Source organism: Bufo bufo, chromosome 7, assembly GCF_905171765.1.
Source record: "Bufo bufo chromosome 7, aBufBuf1.1, whole genome shotgun sequence".
NCBI lineage: Eukaryota > Metazoa > Chordata > Amphibia > Anura > Bufonidae > Bufo > Bufo bufo.
In genome coordinates, this window is record NC_053395.1 from 218,177,594 (window position 1) to 218,197,508 (window position 19,915).

Below are 19,915 nucleotides of genomic sequence, written 5' to 3' on the forward strand. Positions count from 1 at the left end.
CATCTCCTTCTGTCTCCTTTTGTTGAATAGGACCTGTGGTGAGCATTAATTATAGGTCAAGGACCTTTGATGACATCACTCCGGTCATCACATGGTACGTCACATGATCTTTTACCGTGGTGATGGATCATGTGATGACCGGAGTGATGTCATCAAAGGTCCTTTACCTGTAATTAATGCTCACCACAGGTCCTGTTCAGCAAAGGAGACAGAAGGAGATGCCGGGCTACGCGATCAAGTGGACTAAGGTGAGTTAAATTATTATTTTTTTAACCCCTCCAGCGCTAGTTTACTATGCATTCTGTATTCAGAATGCTATTTTTTTTCCCCTTATAACTATGTTATAAGGGGAAATAATACAATCTACAGAACACCGATCCCAAGCCCGAACTTCTGTGAAGAAGTTCGGGTACCAAACATGCGCAATTTTTCTCACGCGAGTGCAAAACGCATTACAATGTTTTGCACTCGCGCGGAAAAATTGCGGGTGTTCCCGCAACGCACCCGCACATTTTCCCGCAACGCCCGTGTGAACCCAGCCTAAGAACATGCAGTGTGCCTGCTGCCTGGATGAGCTAGTATAGCGGCATGCATCGTCAACGCAGAATGGTTTTCCCCGTCGAGCCACCTTGGCTCAGGGGCGCCTTCTCCCTTTGCTGCTTATTGTGATTGGTCCATTGGCCCATGACGATGCACTGACACCAACTGCTGGATTTTTGTAATTTTTGTATTATGGATCTGTTAAATGTAGGGCTGTAGTCAATTATTTTAGTAATCAAATATTCTATAGATTTTTTTTATTTTTACAATTTAATAGAGTACTCTAATAAGAAACCTTCTTAAAATAACGTATTTATAAAAACAATATTTTTATTTCTTACAGTGATACAGCACATAACTGCGCTCACCCTCATAAGGCTTCTTTTACAGCTGCAATATACATTGTCAGAAGAACAGGGAGAATGGGGTCCCGACTTGTTACTGCATTAAAGCTGGGTTTTGGCCAGACAAAAAATAATAATTTGGACGATACCCAGCATGTATGCCAGAACATAGCCAGATGGCCTTGGACCACATTATAGTCAATGAGAGCATATAGCTGGTTGTACCCGGCTGTACCCAATACGGAATACGCCAGCTGGCTGTTCTTCTGCCAGAATGTGGATCTAAGGTTTATGTTGTGAACTCCGGCAGTTTGTTCTGGTGGAGGATCAGACTGCCGGAGTTCCCTGGCTTCATCTGTCATAGCTGGATGCCCATTGACTGTAATGGAGATCCAGATAAGAAGAGCTGCACAGTGACATAGCATTTTGAGAAGACTGCACCCCCCCCCCCCCCCCCCCCCCCCCAAAGTCAGTCAGCCTTGCCCTCAAATCAGTCGTTCCCCCACCACCACCCGCCGAAAGCCTGCAATCAAACCCCCATGCCACCATGATCAGACCCCCAGACTGTCACCATCAGACCCTCCCTTGCTGCAATCAGAGCCAGACCCCCATGCCATCCATTGCCATGTGCCCCATGATGGCACTGCCATCAGCCCCTCCATGCCATCCAGATTGCCATGATGTCCCCCTTCCCCAGTGTCTCCATGCCATCCACCATGTCCCCCACTCCCATCAGATCAGCCCCCTCCATACCAAATCACGGGTGCCCCCTTCATCAAAAGTCGTCTGCCCGCCCCCCCACCCTGCCGCTAACTATATACTTACCTTTCCTGGCAGTGCGGTGTGCGCTGACACATTGAGTCCGCAGGAGACGCGCCTTCATCCCAGCATGCACTGGGAGGGACATGACGTCGCACACAGCGTCAGCCAGCGCGCTGACTAGATGTGAACGCAAGGCCCTGGCCAGTGCAGCGCGGTGCCGAGTCGGGAGACCACGGAGCGGTGATTTGAGAAGCTTCACTTCACTCGCGCTTCGTGGTCACGTGATTTAAACGGATTTTTTTTTTGCCTCGATTAAATCGATGAATCGTTTCAGCCCTAGTTAAATGGGATGATTGGTAATTGATGGGTATCGATACTCCTAATGGGATTTATCTTGATGCCTCAATTACCTTGTTAACTGTTTTAAATCCATTCGTTTTACTTAAAGGGATCTGTCACCAGAAAATTCACCGTTAGGCCAGCTACAATGTCCGGTAGGGCTAGGCTCAGCCGATTGTAATGATGCAGGGTTACCAGATTTATTTATGGTTGTGTTTTAAAAAAAAAAAATTCTTCTGTTCAACTTATCCCAAAATCACGGACAACTTGGAAAACCATAATGAATGATAAAAAAAATATATAAATCAAAATCTAGTCAAGTGGCGCCAACCTAAAAAAAAAAAAAGTTACGGAAACATCTATTTTTATTTTTTCAATGACACAGGAAAAACGTCGCCTATTTTTACCGACTGTCCAGAAACGTCTGGATGCTTGGCAATCCTGTCACTTGGCAAACGAGAAAAAGCACTTTTAATTCATATGCAAATGAGAAGCTAAAGGGGTTATCCCACCTCTATAATGGGGCCCCTCATATACAATATGCTTACCTGCTCCCCGGCACCCATGTTGCTCCGGATCCCTGCACGGCCGCTGCTGCATCTCCCCATCGTTCGGATCAAAATATCCAGCGACAGGGGGAGCAGCCGATAACCGGGATGAGCCTCCCTAGCTTCACGGGTTGTGTCTTGGGGAGCAGGTAAGTATAATGTATACAAGGGGCGCATTATAGGGGTTGGATAACTCCTCCTTTAAGTGCAATGAGGTCGGGCCCAAGCCATTCTGTGCAACCTTGTTCCTTCTGCTTCCACTGGAAACCGCGCCCTCTGTTTCTGGATTGGCAAGGTCACTATGCAGGACGCAAGGAGGGGGACGGGCTGTGACAGAGGAAGCCAGAGGAGGAAGGGTGCACAGATTGACTTGGACCCGCCCTCATTGCACTTAACTGCTTATTTGAATATGGATTAAAAATACCTTTTCTCCTGACTGAAGCAACGGATCGCTAAATGAAAGGCGTCATTACATTCAGCCTAGCTAGCTCTACAAGGCATTGTACTTGATTTAAAGGGCTTCTCCTATTACAACAACTTATCCCCTGGTGATGAAGCGCTCGTTCTCTGCTGTCTCCGGCAGTCACATAAACCTGAATGGAGTGGTAGACGCGCATACAGTAAGTCCGTCTCTCTGTTGTAACAGGACATGGGCCCCTGTTCTCTTGATTGCAGGGGGCCTCAGCGGTTGGTTTCTCGACAATAAGACTCTTGTCCCTTATCCACAGGATAGGGGATAAGTTATTGTCACGAGACAACCCCTTTAACTGTGAATTGTCTGACACTCCCTTTAAGGCCCTTGAATACTGACTGGTGGTTAGGAACGAATGTTTGTTCAGCCGATCGTTGGGCCGTCTCAACTTCTCACCGATCGATGACCAAACTGCTTGGGGGGGGGAACAATCGTACCAAGGATCGTTTGTCCTCTTTGCATTGTTCCATTTAAAGGCCTTTTAAACAAGCGCCGATGGACCTCTTGCAGCATCGCGTGGCCCTGCACTGAGCCATACGAGGACGCTTATTTGCTTTGTAACTAGGATTTATTTATTTTTTGCCGATATAATTTTTATCGGTTGAGGGATGGCGGTATTAGATCTTGTCGCTATGGGCATTTTGCACTGACTTAAAGCAACAGCTTCATTTAGGATATAAGAGAGATAAGGGGCTGTCAAGAGGTTGATCTGGAAGGTGCATTACATGTCACACCCTTTAAAAAGCCACCGCGCCCTCTCCCCATTCAGAAAGACCTAATGACTGTTGTATGTGGATTACATGTAATCCTGAGCGATTAGTGAGTGGATGGGAGAATTAGAACCACTTTCCCAGGTGATCCATACTTTATTTCTCTTTTTAAAGGGGTTCTAGGACTTTGATATTGATGACCTCCTCTTAGGACAGGTCATCGATATCAGATTAGTGGGGGCTCCGATTCCCAGCACCCCCACAATTGGCTGCTTGAACAGGCACCGAAACAGCACAGCTCCATACACAGAGTAGTTGTTTTGAATGGTACAGCTTTCCCGACTCCCCATAGAGGTGAATGGAGAGGTGGCCGCGCATGTGCGGTGCGCTCTCCTTCGCTTTTGGGGGCCCCTATTCTGGAGGGGACCTGCCCCTATCAGACATTGGTGGCATATTCTTGCAATACGCCACCAAAGTGCGAGATATGCCGGAGAGCTGCAGTACCGTTTATGGCCACTACCTGGTGTAGGGCGCGATACTGATGTGAACAGGGCCTTCATCCGTAAACCAGCATGCCCACTCCGTCCTGTACACAGCTGTACCGTATAATGGTTTTATTTAAAGGGACAGATCATCACACGTCCACCCGTCCTTACAATGTGTTTTCTTCTTTCTCTACAGGTTTGTGATCCTTGCAAGATGGGGGTGGGGAAATGTGAAGCTTGGGGGGGTTGCAGGTCCTATACTATGACTGGAATTGAGTTGCCATGGGGTCCTAACCCCCCCCCCCACCTCCTGCCCTCCCAAGGGAACGTGAGCGGAGTCCATGCTCGCCGCTGTTCTGCCTGCTCAAGCTGCATCGTGTCTTGGAAAGCTCTTGAAATCTCAATTTTCCATCTTGTCAGGGGGCGGCGCCGAGCCGCCAGATGTGGGAGAAGGTTAACGCCACTGGTTTACACGGGCTGCCACCTCTCGGGACATGGAAGACTGCAGGTGGCACCTTCCGACTAGTTTTACTCCCGGCAGTGGTACTAATCCCATTTCAGCTTTCTGTTTAGTGTCAAAGGGAGAATTATTTCAGTTTTTTTCTATATTTTTATTATCTTTTTATTATTATTATTTTTTTCCGTGAGAACCAAATAACCTTGATGGAGATAAACAAAAGGGAAAACTACCGGTACTATTTTATTTTTTGAAGCTGGTTACCTTGGTACTACAGACGGTCCAATCCCTGGCACACTTCAACCACTGCCAGCCATTTGCGGACATTGTCGCTGTTCTATTTTATTATTGTTCAGTTGTTGTGACTGTCGTGGTGTTTTTGTCTCACAGGCTGATATTGTACAGACTTCACACAGGGTCTCGTCTGCTGTGCCGACGCTGAATGCACAAGATAATATGGTCTGGGAGATTGCATTAACGGTTCGGGGAGGGAAATTTACCCCGATTTATTTTTTATCTTAGCATTAAACATTCCAGTAAAGGTTTTCCCCCACCTCCAGTCTCGTAGTGGACCTGCCCAGCAGTGCCGCATAGCTATTCTAAGGGCTGAGATGTTCCATTCCAGTTTACATTGTTAGAGGGGGGGGGGAGACCTCTTCTCGTTAACATTTTATATATTTTTTTATTTTCTTTACTGCTCGATGGCTTGTAAAAACTCCACCGGCTGCAAAGAGGTGGAAAACTGCACATTCCATTACCCTCTCCTTTGCAAATACCAAAAGTGTCTTCTTGTGGGAAGCGGAGGGAGGAGGAGGCGGCAGTCCTCTCGGTGTTGAAGTTAAGGACCTGCACTCCTACTGAGAGGCTGAGCTCCATCTTGTAGATTCTTGTGTAGAATATATTAGAAAATCGCACAAATGGCAATCGCTGTGAGTAATTTCAGTTTAACGAGTCACTCCTGTGGAAAATGCACTTCCCTGCAGTCTGTGTGCTGGCAGCAGTCGCCGATAGTTAGGTAATTGCTATGTAAGAAAGTCCTCAGTATAGGGTGCAATTTAAAGCAGAGTTTGCAAGTTTTTTTTATTTGCACCGATCTACGTGCAACATAACAAACAAAAAAACTCGGTCAGCGGTGATGAACACTTTTATAAAAAAAAAAAAAGCAAGTGAAAAGTTAAAGGGGTTGGCCAACCATATTGGGTCTGTGGGGGACTGACTCTCGGCGCCCCAAGCACTGCAGCCTCTACATTTATTAATGGCGGCCCAGCCACTTTGTGCCACCAGACGCTGTAATATTGGTAGCAGCGGTGCAGGATTTTGCAGCTTCATCCCATTTACTTGAATGGGACAAAGCTGCAGTACCTTGCGCTGCCACTACTAAAGGTACGGAGCTATGGACCAATATCTGGACCAATGTAAACCATTGGAGAAGCTGCCAGAGCTCGGGCCCTCAAACAGCGGTCCTGTTGGAGCCCCACCAACCTATGCTCTCTCAAACGGAAGCGCAGGAAGACGATCTCTGACTTAGGCCATCAATATTAGGGGAGGGCCAAACTGCGGCTCTCCAGCTGTTGCAAAACTACAACTCCCAGCATGCAAAGATTGCTTACAGCGATCAGCCTACAGAAGGGCATGGTGGGAATTGTAGTTTTACAACAGCTGGCCTATGCAGACCTAAGGCTGCATAACCCCTTTTAGAATTGAACATTCCTTTATTGGGGTCCCACCGAAAGATGAGGTGCCTATCCCTGGTATAAATATATATATTTTTTTTTTTATAAAAACTTTTTTATTAGCTCTTTTAGGTGTGTGATTATTTTTTTTTTTTTAAGTTCCTTTTTAGATTAATGTTTTTGACTTTTTATTGTACCTAACCCATTTCCACTAAATACAATCCAGTCCTTGAAGGATTTCCAGGAACTTAATTTTCCTTCTCCCAGAAACAGCGCCTCCTTTTTAAAAAATAAAATAAAAAATTCTCTCCTTAGGCCTCATGCACACGACCGTTGTGTTGGTCCGCATCCGAGCTGCAGTTTTTTGCGGCTCGGGTGTGGACCCATTCACCTTAATGGGGCCACAAAAGATGCGGACAGCACTCCGTGTGCTGTCCACATCCGTTGCTCCGTTCTGTGGTCCGCAAAAAATATATAAGCAGTCCTATTCTTGTCTGTTTTGCGGATTAGAATAGGCTGTCCGTGCCGTTCCGCAGTTTGCGGACCACAAAACACACAACGTCGTGTGCATGAGGCCCTAGGCTGTGTCTGGTATTGCAGCTCAGTCCCACTCCCCTGAAAAGGGGGCGGAGTTGCTTCTACGGAAAATAGACATTTTTTTTATTTATTTTTTTTATTGTAACCCTGGACATCTCCTTTAATGTACAAAACAAATACATATTTCAAGCAAAATTTTCCCCTTTGCGCACTTGACTCCACTGAAATAAAAGCAACTTCCTGTCTACACGGTAGGGGGCGCCAGTTTTGTTAGACTGGAACCGTTGATAGATTTTTGGCGCCCCTCAGTTTGTTGGCTGCATTCTTTATACACACACTTACCAGTTCAGCCCAGCGCATAGACAGGGCTAAGCTTTATAGCGGGGTGGAAGTCTGTGACGTCATCTCCGCTCCCTTCTCCAGTGCCTTGAAATGAATGGCGGCGTTGCATATGCTGCTAAGAGGAGGGGGCTTTATTCATTCCTATGCTGGACACGCTTGAAGATCGTACTATTCATCTCAGAACCTCATCTCGTGTATTGTAGAATATTTGTTACTTGGAGGGGGTTTGTATTTTGTGCATCTGTTTCTTAAAAGTTTCTGGTACTGGAATTTGTTTATTTTATACATAAAATGTTGAAGAAAAAGGAAAAAAAAAAAAACCCGGCTCAGTGTTTTTTTTTTATTGTGCATCTCCAGAAATGAAATATATAGGGTATTACGTTTCAGAGACCCTGCAATATTTTTGACTATATGCATATTTGCACACGGCAGTGTACTTTTAGGCCTCATGCACACGACCGTTGTGTGCATCCGTGGCCATTGTGCCGTTTTCCGTTTTTTTTTTCGCGGACCCATTGACTTTCAATGAGTCCGTGGAAAAATCGGAAAATGCACAGTTTTGCAGCCGAGACTGTGATCCGTGTATCCTGTCCGTCAAAAAAATAAGACCTGTCCTATTTTTTTTGACGGACAACGGTTCACGGACCCATTCAAGTCAATGGGTCCGTGAAAGAACACGGATGCACACAAGATTGGCATCCGTGGCCGTAGGTTACTTTTATGCAGACGGTGGCCAGTAATTAACTCATTGGTGGCCAGTGGGCCCCCCCCCTCCCCTGTAGTTAACTCGTTGGTGGCCAGTGGGCCTTCTCCCCCCTATCATTGGTGGCAGCGGAGAGTACCGATCGGAGTCCCAGTTTAATCGCTGGGGCTCCGATCGGTAACCATGGCAACCAGGACGCTACTGCAGTCCCGGTTGCCATGGTTACTTAGCAATTTGTAGAACCATTATACTCACCTGCGAGCTGCGATGTCTGCGTCCGGCCGGGAGCTCCTCCTACTGGTAAGTGACAGGTCATGGGGGCAGTCATGTACACAGTTCTTTTAGTATATTCTAACCTGAAGCGTCCCAATCACCATGGGAACGCCTCTGTGTTAGAATATATTGTCGGATTTGAGTTTCACGATGTAACTCAAATCCGACGGTATATTCTAACATAGAGGCGTTCCCATGGTGATGGGGAAGCTTCAAGTTAAAATATACCATCGGATTGGAGAAAACTCCGATCTGATGGTATATTAACTCCTGACTTTACATTGAAAGTCAATGGGGACGGATCCGTTTGAAATTGCACCATATTGTGTCAACGTCAAACTGATCCGTCCCCATTGACTTGCATTGTAATTCAGGACGGATCCGTTTGGCTCCACACGGCCAGGCGGACACCAAAACGACTTTTTTTTTCATGTCTGTGGATCCTCCAAAAATCAAGGAAGACCCACGGACGAAAAAACGATCACGGAAAAACGGAACCCCGTTTTGCGGACTGCAAAAAAAAAATACGGTCGTGTGCATGAGGCCTTATGCTGTTTAAGCACCAAATCTGCAAGTGTCAGGCCTCATGCACACGACTGTTCTGGTCCGCATCCGAGCTGCAGGTTTTGCGGCTTGGGTGCGGACCCATTCACTTCAATGTTGCTCCGTTCCGTGGCCCCGCAGAAAAAAAATATATAACATGTCCGTTTTGCGGACAAGAATAGGCATTTCTACAATGGGCCGCCTGTTCTGTTACGCAAATTGTGGAAGGCACACAGACGGCTTCCGTATTTTGTGGCTCTGCAATTTGCAGACTGCAAGAAAAACTGAACGGTCGTGTGCATGAGGCCTCACACGGCTGTATCTGGGTTTTTTTTGTCGCAGATATTGGCCATGTGCGTCCGGCATTTCATTACAAATGAATATACATCTCCATTTTGCAGAGAATATATTTATTTTTGGTGGTTGGCACATGGTGTGCTGTCCACATCTTTCGTGGCCCCATTCAAATGAATGAGTGCACCTCCGATCAACAAAGGATGTGGACCAAAACTACAGCCATGTGCATGAGACCTAATTTACAGGTTTCGTTGCGGATTTGCCCCAAATCTCACCAATTGCACTACAAAGGTTAAAATCTGAACTGGAAATCCCCAGAAGCAACTCGCATACTGCAGATTTGAAACTCTGCACTGCAGGTGAGTTCGTTTTTTTACACCCAAAATTCCCACCTACATGATAGTTTGAAAATCCTCATCTACCGGTACTTAGCTGGTACTGAATTGTGCTGCCTTTTTTTATTTTTTTTCCAAGCTCCCTACACCACTGCAGAATAAAAAAAAAAAATAATAATAATTATGATTTTATTCCAAAACCTGCACCAGTAATGAACCTTTCAGTCAGACTTTTTTTTTTGGTTGGTTTCCACACTAAAGAGAACACCTTCCATTGTTTGCAGTGGGAGGCCATGCTTTCAGCTATGACCCTGCTTTCTTGTCGCAGCAATAATCTACTGCCTTCCTGCTGAACTTCTGCTTATACACAGAAGCCAATATATACAGGGAGTGCAGAATTATTAGGCAAGTTGTATTTTTGAGGATTAATTTTATTATTGAACAACAACCATGTTCTCAATGAACCCAAAAAACTCATTAATATCAAAGCTGAATATTTTTGGAAGTAGTTTTTAGTTTGTTTTTAGTTTTAGCTATTTTAGGGGGATATCTGTGTGTGCAGGTGACTATTACTGTGCATAATTATTAGGCAACTTAACAAAAAACAAATATATACCCATTTCAATTATTTATTTTTACCAGTGAAACCAATATAACATCTCAACATTCACAAATATACATTTCTGACATTCAAAAACAAATCAGTGACCAATATAGCCACCTTTCTTTGCAAGGACACTCAAAAGCCTGCCATCCATGGATTCTGTCAGGGTTTTGATCTGTTCACCATCAACATTGCGTGCAGCAGCAACCACAGCCTCCCAGACACTGTTCAGAGAGGTGTACTGTTTTCCCTCCTTGTAAATCTCACATTTGATGATGGACCACAGGTTCTCAATGGGGTTCAGATCAGGTGAACAAGGAGGCCATGTCATTAGATTTTCTTCTTTTATACCCTTTCTTGCCAGCCACGCTGTGGAGTACTTGGACGCGTGTGATGGAGCATTGTCCTGCATGAAAATCATGTTTTTCTTGAAGGATGCAGACTTCTTCCTGTACCACTGCTTGAAGAAGGTGTCTTCCAGAAACTGGCAGTAGGACTGGGAGTTGAGCTTGACTCCATCCTCAACCCGAAAAGGCCCCACAAGCTCATCTTTGATGATACCAGCCCAAACCAGTACTCCACCTCCACCTTGCTGGCGTCTGAGTCGGACTGGAGCTCTCTGCCCTTTACCAATCCAGCCACGGGCCCATCCATCTGGCCCATCAAGACTCACTCTCATTTCATCAGTCCATAAAACCTTAGAAAAATCAGTCTTGAGATATTTCTTGGCCCAGTCTTGACGTTTCAGCTTGTGTGTCTTGTTCAGTGGTGGTCGTCTTTCAGCCTTTCTTACCTTGGCCATGTCTCTGAGTATTGCACACCTTGTGCTTTTGGGCACTCCAGTGATGTTGCAGCTCTGAAATATGGCCAAACTGGTGGCAAGTGGCATCTTGGCAGCTGCACGCTTGACTTTTCTCAGTTCATGGGCAGTTATTATGCGCCTTGGTTTTTCCACACGCTTCTTGCGACCCTGTTGACTATTTTGAATGAAACACTTGATTGTTCGATGATCACGCTTCAGAAGCTTTGCAATTTTAAGAGTGCTGCATCCCTCTGCAAGATATCTCACTATTTTTGACTTTTCTGAGCCTGTCAAGTCCTTCTTTTGACCCATTTTGCCAAAGGAAAGAAAGTTGCCTAATAATTATGCACACCTAATATAGGGTGTTGATGTCATTAGACCACACCCCTTCTCATTACAGAGATGCACATCACCTAATATGCTTAATTGGTAGTAGGCTTTCGAGCCTATACAGCTTGGAGTAAGACAACATGCATAAAGAGGATGATGTGGTCAAAATACTCATTTGCCTAATAATTCTGCACGCAGTGTACAGGCAGAGCTGCAGTATAAAGCATGGGGTGGATTGATTTTAAAGGCTTGGGTAAGGGTGGAGTTGAGCGTACAGAAGTGATGGTTGCTGTGAGTCACTAATTTTTTTCCGCCTACATACACAAATATCTGCATCTTCCTGGTCCTACAGACCTGTTCACACACGCTGGTGCCATGCCTCGTTCACTGCTGACTCAAAGCTTAGCAATCTGTTTACTTAGGACTTGTCTCTGCCCATAACCGAACAGACCTTCAGTGTAAGGGGTCATGCACACAAACGTATTTTCTTTCCGTGTCCGTTTTTGTTTTTTTGCAAACCATACGCGGAACCATTCATTTCAATGGAAGTTACTCAGTGTGCATTCTGTGTACGTATTTCCGTTCCGCAAACGGATAAAACGTCCTATTGTCCGCCTTACGGACAATTACTGTTCTAACTAATGTTCTATTACAGGCCAGCTGTTCCGTTTCAGAATGCAAACGGAAATCATCATGTTCATTCATGTTTTTTGGGGACCGCAAAATAAATACGATTGTGTCCATGAGCCCTAAAGAATGGGGTAGGATCCAACAGACAGCGTAGTGAAGACGGAGTAACTGATCATAGTTGTGTCATTATCCCAGATCTGTCCGTGCTTTGTCTGATCAGTGCCAGTCCTGGTTCTTCAGGCAGCTCCTGACCTGGTTTTACACTTGGCCCTCAGGAAAGTCCGACCCTCCACCGGTCCCACATGGCAGCTTGTAGTTCTGTCCAGTCGCCCCCTCCCTTTTCCTTTTAGAACACTTAATCTGGTTCATTACATTCCTGAATTGAGTCCAATTTCTTGGGTAACTGTCAACTTCTGACTTCTACCCCCCAATGTCTCACCGGTGACGTCCGTGCCTGCTTCAAGTCTGATGAATCGGATATTACACTGTGCAGATGTTTCTCGTGTGCGCCTGCCGTCCGTAGAAAAGCTTTGTAAGATCAATTTGTCTCTAGAACCTGAGGCTCCCAGAAAACGGTGGCTATTTCATCACCTCATTAGTTGGCACTCTGCGTTAGCGAATTATCAGGTGTCACTAGCTGCTAGTTAGTTGTATTAATGGTACATAGAGAAAATGGCTGCAGCCCCCAATAAAATCTAACACGAAGGCCTCATGCACATGGCTGTTGCCAGGCCGTATTGTGGCCAACAAACAGCGGGTCCGCAATACACGGGCACCAGCAGCGTGCATCCCTGATGTGGACTCATTCACTTGAATGGGTTTGCAGTCCGGAAGGTTGTTGCGGAACCCCACGGAAGCACCTCAAAAAAGTAGTGCATGCAATATTTTTTTTGTGGTGCGGATTGTGGACCCTATTCAAGTGAATGTGTCCGCATGAGGCGACCCTATGGTCGGAGCCCATGCATTGTGGTCCGGCAGCATGGGCCCGGCAGGCACACGTTCGTGTGCATGAGGCCTAAGTGTACAGCTACGCTGGTTACACAAAAGCTGTTGCACCCAGGTTTGCTGAGTGGCAGTGATCCAATAGAAATGAATGGGATTGCCATGCCGTCACAAGAAATCCAGCAGTGTTGGATTTCTTGAGACAGGCGCAACGATCCCATTCATTTCTATGGGATCACCACTAAACGAACTTGGCCGCAACAGCTGTTGGGCAACCACTGTAGCCATACCCGAACTACTAACTGCTATGTACAAGAATATAATTACTATAATACTGCTCCTATGTACAAAAATATAACTACTATAATACTGCTCCTATGTACAAGAATATAACTGCTATAATACTGCTCCTATGTACAAGAATATAACTACTATAATACTGCTCCAATGTACAAGAATATAACTGCTATAATACTGCTCCTATGTACAAGAATATAATTACTATAATACTGCTCCTATGTACAAAAATATAACTACTATAATACTGCCTCCTATGTACAAGAATATAACTACTATAATACTGTCTCCTATGTACAAGAATATAACTACTATAATACTGCTCCTATGTACAAGGATATAACTACTATAATACTGCCTCCTATGTACAAGGATATAACTACTATAATACTGCTCCTATGTACAAGAATATAACTACTATAATACTGCTCCTATGTACAAGAATATAACTACTATAATACTGCTCCTATGTACAAGACTATAACTACTATAATACTGCCTCCTATGTACAAGGATATAACTACTATAATACTGCCTCCTATGTACAAGGATATAACTACTATAATACTGCTCCTATGTACAAGAATATAACTACTATAATACTGCTCCTATGTACAAGAATATAACTACTATAATACTGCTCCTATGTACAAGACTATAACTACTATAATACTGACTCCTATGTACAAGAATATATCTACTATAATACTGCTCCTATGTACAAGAATATAACTACTATAATACTGCCTCCTATGTACAAGAATATACCTACTATAATACTGCCTCCTATGTACAAGAATATAACTACTATAATACTGCCTCCTATGTACAGTAATATAACTACTATAATACTGTCTCCTATGTACAAGAATAGAACTACTATAATACTGTCTCCTATGTACAAGAATATAACTACTATAATACTGCTCCTATGTACAAGGATATAACTACTATAATACTGCCTCCTATGTACAAGGATATAACTACTATAATACTGCTCCTATGTACAAGAATATAACTACTATAATACTGCTCCTATGTACAAGAATATAACTACTATAATACTGCTCCTATGTACAAGACTATAACTACTATAATACTGCCTCCTATGTACAAGGATATAACTACTATAATACTGCCTCCTATGTACAAGGATATAACTACTATAATACTGCTCCTATGTACAAGAATATAACTACTATAATACTGCTCCTATGTACAAGAATATAACTACTATAATACTGCTCCTATGTACAAGACTATAACTACTATAATACTGACTCCTATGTACAAGAATATATCTACTATAATACTGCTCCTATGTACAAGAATATAACTACTATAATACTGCCTCCTATGTACAAGAATATACCTACTATAATACTGCCTCCTATGTACAAGAATATAACTACTATAATACTGCCTCCTATGTACAGTAATATAACTACTATAATACTGCCTCCTATATACAAGAATAGAACTACTATAATACTGCTCCTATGTACAAGAATAGAACTACTATAATACTGCTCCTATGTACAAGAATATAACTACTATAATACTGCCTCCTATGTACAAGAATATAACTACTATAATACTGCTCCTATGTACAAGAATATAACTACTATAATACTGCTCCTATGTACAAGAATATAACTACTATAATACTGCTCCTATGTACAAGAATATAACTACTATAATACTGCTCCTATGTACAAGAATATAACTACTATAATACTGCTCCTATGTACAAGAATATAACTACTATAATACTGCCTCCTATGTACAGGAATATAACTACTATAATACTGCCTTCTATGTACAAGAATAGAACTACTATAATACTGCCTACTATGTACAAGAATATAACTACTATAATACTGCCTCCTATGTACAAGAATATAACTACTATAATACTGCTCATATGTACAAGAATATAACTACTATAATACTGCCCCTATGTACAAGAATATAACTACTATAATACTACCTCCTATGTGCAAGAATATAACTACTATAATACTACCTCCTATGTACAAGAATAGAACTACTATAATACTGCCTCCTTAAGGACAAAAACATAATATCTGATATGATTGCTCTTTTAGAAATGATGGGCGTAAACATGATGCTGACATTTGTGTATACATACTCTGAGATGTTATTACCTCTTCATTATCTCATTTTCTCCTTTTGCCGTCATCTGTGGCCCCCATTTAATTGTTTCTTAGACAATGTTTTTTGTTTCACTACAAAGGCAGCAACGGAGGACAAGACGGGCAGACTGGTCCTGCAAGTACTGTGCTGTGCTGGTGACAACCTGACAACTTCTCAGGTTACATGACGAAATGTTAAATGCCCCAGGATTCTCTGGCGCTGATCCCGAGCTGCCGTTTACTCTGCGGGTTTTACACTTTAGTGGCATTAAATGTCAGTAAGATTTTCTCACGTGCACTTCCATACTGCTGGTCTGCTGTCCGGGGTAGCTCCATATTCTATGTGGCTGGTATCTGCAGTTCTGAATGACATCAATATCACAATAAGGGACTGTTCACATGAATGTGTTCCGGACATGTTTTACATGTCACAGTATCTGAGGAAAGGGATTTAGGGGTCATTATTACAGAAGACTTAAAGGTAGGCAGACCATGTCATAGAGCAGCAGGAGATGCTAGCAGAATGCTGGGGTGTATAGGGAGAGGCATTACCAGTAGACAGGGAGGCGCTCATGCCGCTCTACAGAGCACTAGTGAGACCTCATGTGGAGTATTGTGCGCAGTACTGGAGGCCATATCTCCAGAAGGATATTGATACTTTGGAGAGAGTTCAGAGAAGAGCTACTAAACTGGTACATGGATTGCAGGATAAGGCCTCATGCACACGACAGTATTTTTTCACGGTCCGCAAAACGGGGTTCCGTTGGTCCGTGATCCGTGACCGTTTTTTCTTCCGTGGGTCTTCCTTGATTTTTGGAGGATCCACGGACATGAAAAAAAAGTCGTTTTGGTGTCCACCTGGCCGTGCGGAGCCAAACGGATCCGTCCTGATTTACAATGCAAGTCAATGTGGACGGATCAGTTTGACGTTGACACAATATGGTGCAATTAGAAACGGATCCGTCCCCCATTGACTTTCAATGTAAAGTCAGAAGTCCCCTATTAATATACCATCAGATCAGAGTTTTCTCCAATCCGATGGTATATTTTAACTTGAAGCGTCCCCATCACCATGGGAACGCCTCTATGTTAGAATATACCATCGGATTTGAGTTACATTGTGAAAACTCATATCCGACAGTATATTCTAACACAGAGGCGTTCCCATGGTGATTGGGACGCTTCATTTTAGAATATACTACGAACTGTGTACATGACTGCCCCCTGCTGCCTGGCAGCACCCGATCTCTTACAGGGGGCTGTGATACGCACAATTAACCCCTCAGGTGCCGCACCTGAAGGGGTTAATTGTGCGTATCTCATAGCCCCCTGTAAGAGATCAGGGGCTGCCAGGCAGCAGGGGGCAGACCGCCCTCCCTCCCCAGTTTGAATATCATTGGTGGCCAGTGTGCGGCCCCCCCCTCCCTCCCTTTATTGTATTATCATTGGTAGCCAGTGTGCGCCCCCCCCCCCCCCGGCCCCCCTCCCTCTATTGCATTATCATTGGTAGCCAGTATGCACCCCCCCCGGCCCCCCCTCCCTCCCTTTATTGTATTATCATTGGTAGCCAGTGTGCGCCCCCCCCCCGGCCCCCCCTCTATTGTATTAATATCATTGGTGGCCAGTGTGCGGCCTCCCCCCCCCCCCCCCCCGATCATTGGTGGCAGCGGAGAGTTCCGATCGGAGTCCAAGTTTAATCGCTGGGGCTCCGATCGGTAACCATGGCAACCAGGACGCTACTGCAGTCCTGGTTGCCATGGTTACTTAGCAATATTAGAAGCATCATACTTACCTGCTGCGCTGTCTGTGACCGTCCGGGAGCTCCTCCTACTGGTAAGTGACAGGTCTGTGCGGCGCATTGCTTAATAATCTGTCACTTACCAGTAGGAGGAGCTCCCGGCCGGTCACAGACAGCGCAGCAGGTAAGTATGATGCTTCTAATATTGCTAAGTATTGGGGGGGGGAGGGGAGGCCGCACACTGGCCACCAATGATATTAATACAATAGAGGGGGGGCACACTGGCCATAAATGATAATACAATAAAGGGAGGGAGGGGGAGCCGCACACTGGCTACCAATGATAATACAATAAAGGGAGGGAGGGGGGGGCCGCACTGGCCACCAATGATATTAATACAATAGAGGGGGTGGGGCCGCACTGGCCACCAATGAAATTAAAACTGGGGGGTTAATTGTGCGGATCACAGCCTCCTGTAAGAGATCGGGTGCTGCCAGGCAGCAGGGGGCAGTCATGTACACAGTTCGTAGTATATTCTAACTAGAAGAGTCCCCATCACTATGGGAACGCCTCTGTGTTAGAATATACTGTCGGATTTGAGTTTTCACGAAGTGAAAACTCAGCTCTGAAAAAGCTTTTATGTAGACGGATCTTCGGATCCATCTGTATGAAAGTAGCCTACGGATCACAAACACGGATGCCAATCTTGTGTGCATCCGTGTTTTTTCACGGACCCATTGACTTGAATGGGTCCGTGAACCGTTGTCCGTCCAAAAAATAGGACAGGTCCTATTTTTTTGATGGACAGGATACACGGATCACGGAGGCGGATGACAAGCGGTGCATTTTCCGAGTTTTCAACGGACCCATTGAAAGTCAATGGGTCCGCAGAAAATCACGGAAAACGGAACAACGGCCAAGGGTGCACACAACAGTCGTGTGCATGAGGCCTAAAACTTACCAGGAAAGATTAAAGGACCTTAACATGTATAGCTTGGAAGAAAGACGAGACAGAGGGGATATGATAGAAACTGCTAAATACATAAAGGGAATCAACAAGGTAAAAGAGGAAAGAATATTTAAAAGAAGAAAAACTGCTACAAGAGGACATAGTTTTAAATTAGAGGGGCAAAGGTTTAAAAGTAATATCAGGAAGTATTACTTTACTGAGAGAGTAGTGGATGCATGGAATAGCCTTCCTGCAGAAGTGGTAGCTGCAAATACAGTGGAGGAGTTTAAGCATGCATGGGATAGGCATAAGGCCATCCCTCATATAAGATAGGGCCAGGGGCTATCCATAGTATTCAGTATATTGGGCAGACTAGATGGGCCGAATGGTTCTTATCTGCCGACACATTCTATGTTTCTATTTGTGACCGTTGTTTAAACTGACCTGAACTCCCCACATCACAGATCCCTAGATCCTTCTGATGCTGTGAGTTCAGGTCAGATATACCCTCAGTCGGGCCATGACACAGTCATATAATACTGCCATACAATGCCCACTGGCAAACAGCGGACATGCGTAGTGCGGGGCCAGCTGTTTAGCTACAGTGTATCTCTGTGCCCTGTGTATTTCTATATTGCAGTGCACAACACATTGTGACCATTCGCCCCCTGCATGTCAAAAGGTGTCATAGGGGGCAGTGACAATACGTTTTGGCCACAATGTGTATTTGGTCTTAGGCCAATAGCAATTTATTTTCTTTTTTCTTCTATTTTGATGTTCTATAGTTTCTCTGGCCCAATGAACTAGTTTTAATACATATCCAATAAAGTTTCATGTTTTAACTTTGAAATCCAACATTTCAGCATACCATGCCCACACAATACACTCGTACCATAATACAACCATATAGTGCCAGTAACGCCCAAATTAAAGGACCAGTGCTTTGGGGCAGAATGGCAAAACTACCCATTTGTTAGGGGATAAATATTATATTGGTGGAGATCCTACCATTGGGAGCCCTAGTACCGATCATGAGGATGGGGTCCCTTCTAAATGAAAGGTGCAGCAGGTCAGGCATGCACACTGCCCCTCCATTCGTCTCTATGGGTGCGCTGTACTCACTTGGGGATACACCGCAAATGCTTAAAGGGATTGTAATGATGCAGAAAGTAAAGGCTATTTTTGAATAGGGAACATTTTTCCATATTCTTGTTATATCTGCTCCTTGTGGATTTCAGGATCTCTGGTGCATGGCTCTTTACAGGACACGGTACAGTAAGGGTCCTTTTGCACTGGCCGATTTCAGCCCGTAACCAGTCCCAATTTTTAAGGGGCATCACGGTGGCTCAGTGGATAGCACTGGTTCGAATCCGACCAAGGACAACATCTGCATGGAGTTTGTATGTTCTCCCCGTGTTTGCGTGGGTTTCCTCCAGGTTCTCTGATTTCCTCCCACACTCCAAACACATACTGATAGGGACCTTAGATTGTGAGCCCCACTGGGGGCAATTTGATGCTAATATCTGTAAAGTGCTGCGGAATATAGTAGTGCTAATTAAGTGCATAAAATAAATACATTTTACAATGCCCAATGTAAACTGTATGGGGGCGCAAGGAATCATTGGTCCCCGTACCAGTTTGCACATTTTTTGATGCACACCCACCAACTATGCAGGGAGATGTGCTGCAGACCAGAGAAAAGATGCGATCAGCTGACATGAACGCTTGATACCTGATTGCCGCCATGTTAGTTGGACCAGTGATCGAGTACAAGTGTTCTCATGAACACTCGATTATCGGCACGTGTAAATGGACTGCCGCAGGACCAGGACTGACATTCATCCCAGGAGTAAACCATGAATAAAGTATATTGGAAAATTGTATAACTTTTCATTACACAGTAATCCCTTAACAGTTGTCCCACGGAAAATATTCTACATTTTTCAAGCTGGCACCTGGATCTGAACACTAATGTAATTGCACGGAGTTATTCATTCTAATCTCACTGTCCGGCTCACTGAGGTGGATGCACATGTTCGTTCCAACCTTCAACTGTCACCAGCTGCAGCAGAAAGGGAACCCCCCCCCCCCCTCCCCCTCCCCCTCC

General features: G+C 44.5%; 1 protein-coding gene across 5 annotated transcripts in view; it reads left to right on the forward strand.

Annotated features, from left to right (window-relative positions):
- The window catches only part of LOC121008145 (gap junction gamma-1 protein-like), a 37,212-nt gene extending 21,175 nt beyond the window's left edge, over window positions 1–16,037 (forward strand). For 4 of the 5 annotated variants that reach the window (XM_040440514.1, XM_040440510.1, XM_040440512.1 and 1 more), the window contains exon 3: window positions 4,397–5,045. In XM_040440514.1, coding sequence (XP_040296448.1) covers window positions 4,397–4,404 — 8 coding nt within the window. In that variant the 3' untranslated portion in view covers window positions 4,405–5,045. Of the gene's footprint in view, window positions 1–4,396; window positions 5,046–12,560; window positions 12,564–16,025 lie in introns of those variants that run through there. The other variant, XR_005780520.1, reaches the window with a different exon arrangement.
- Window positions 16,038–19,915: the final 3,878 nt, after the last annotated feature.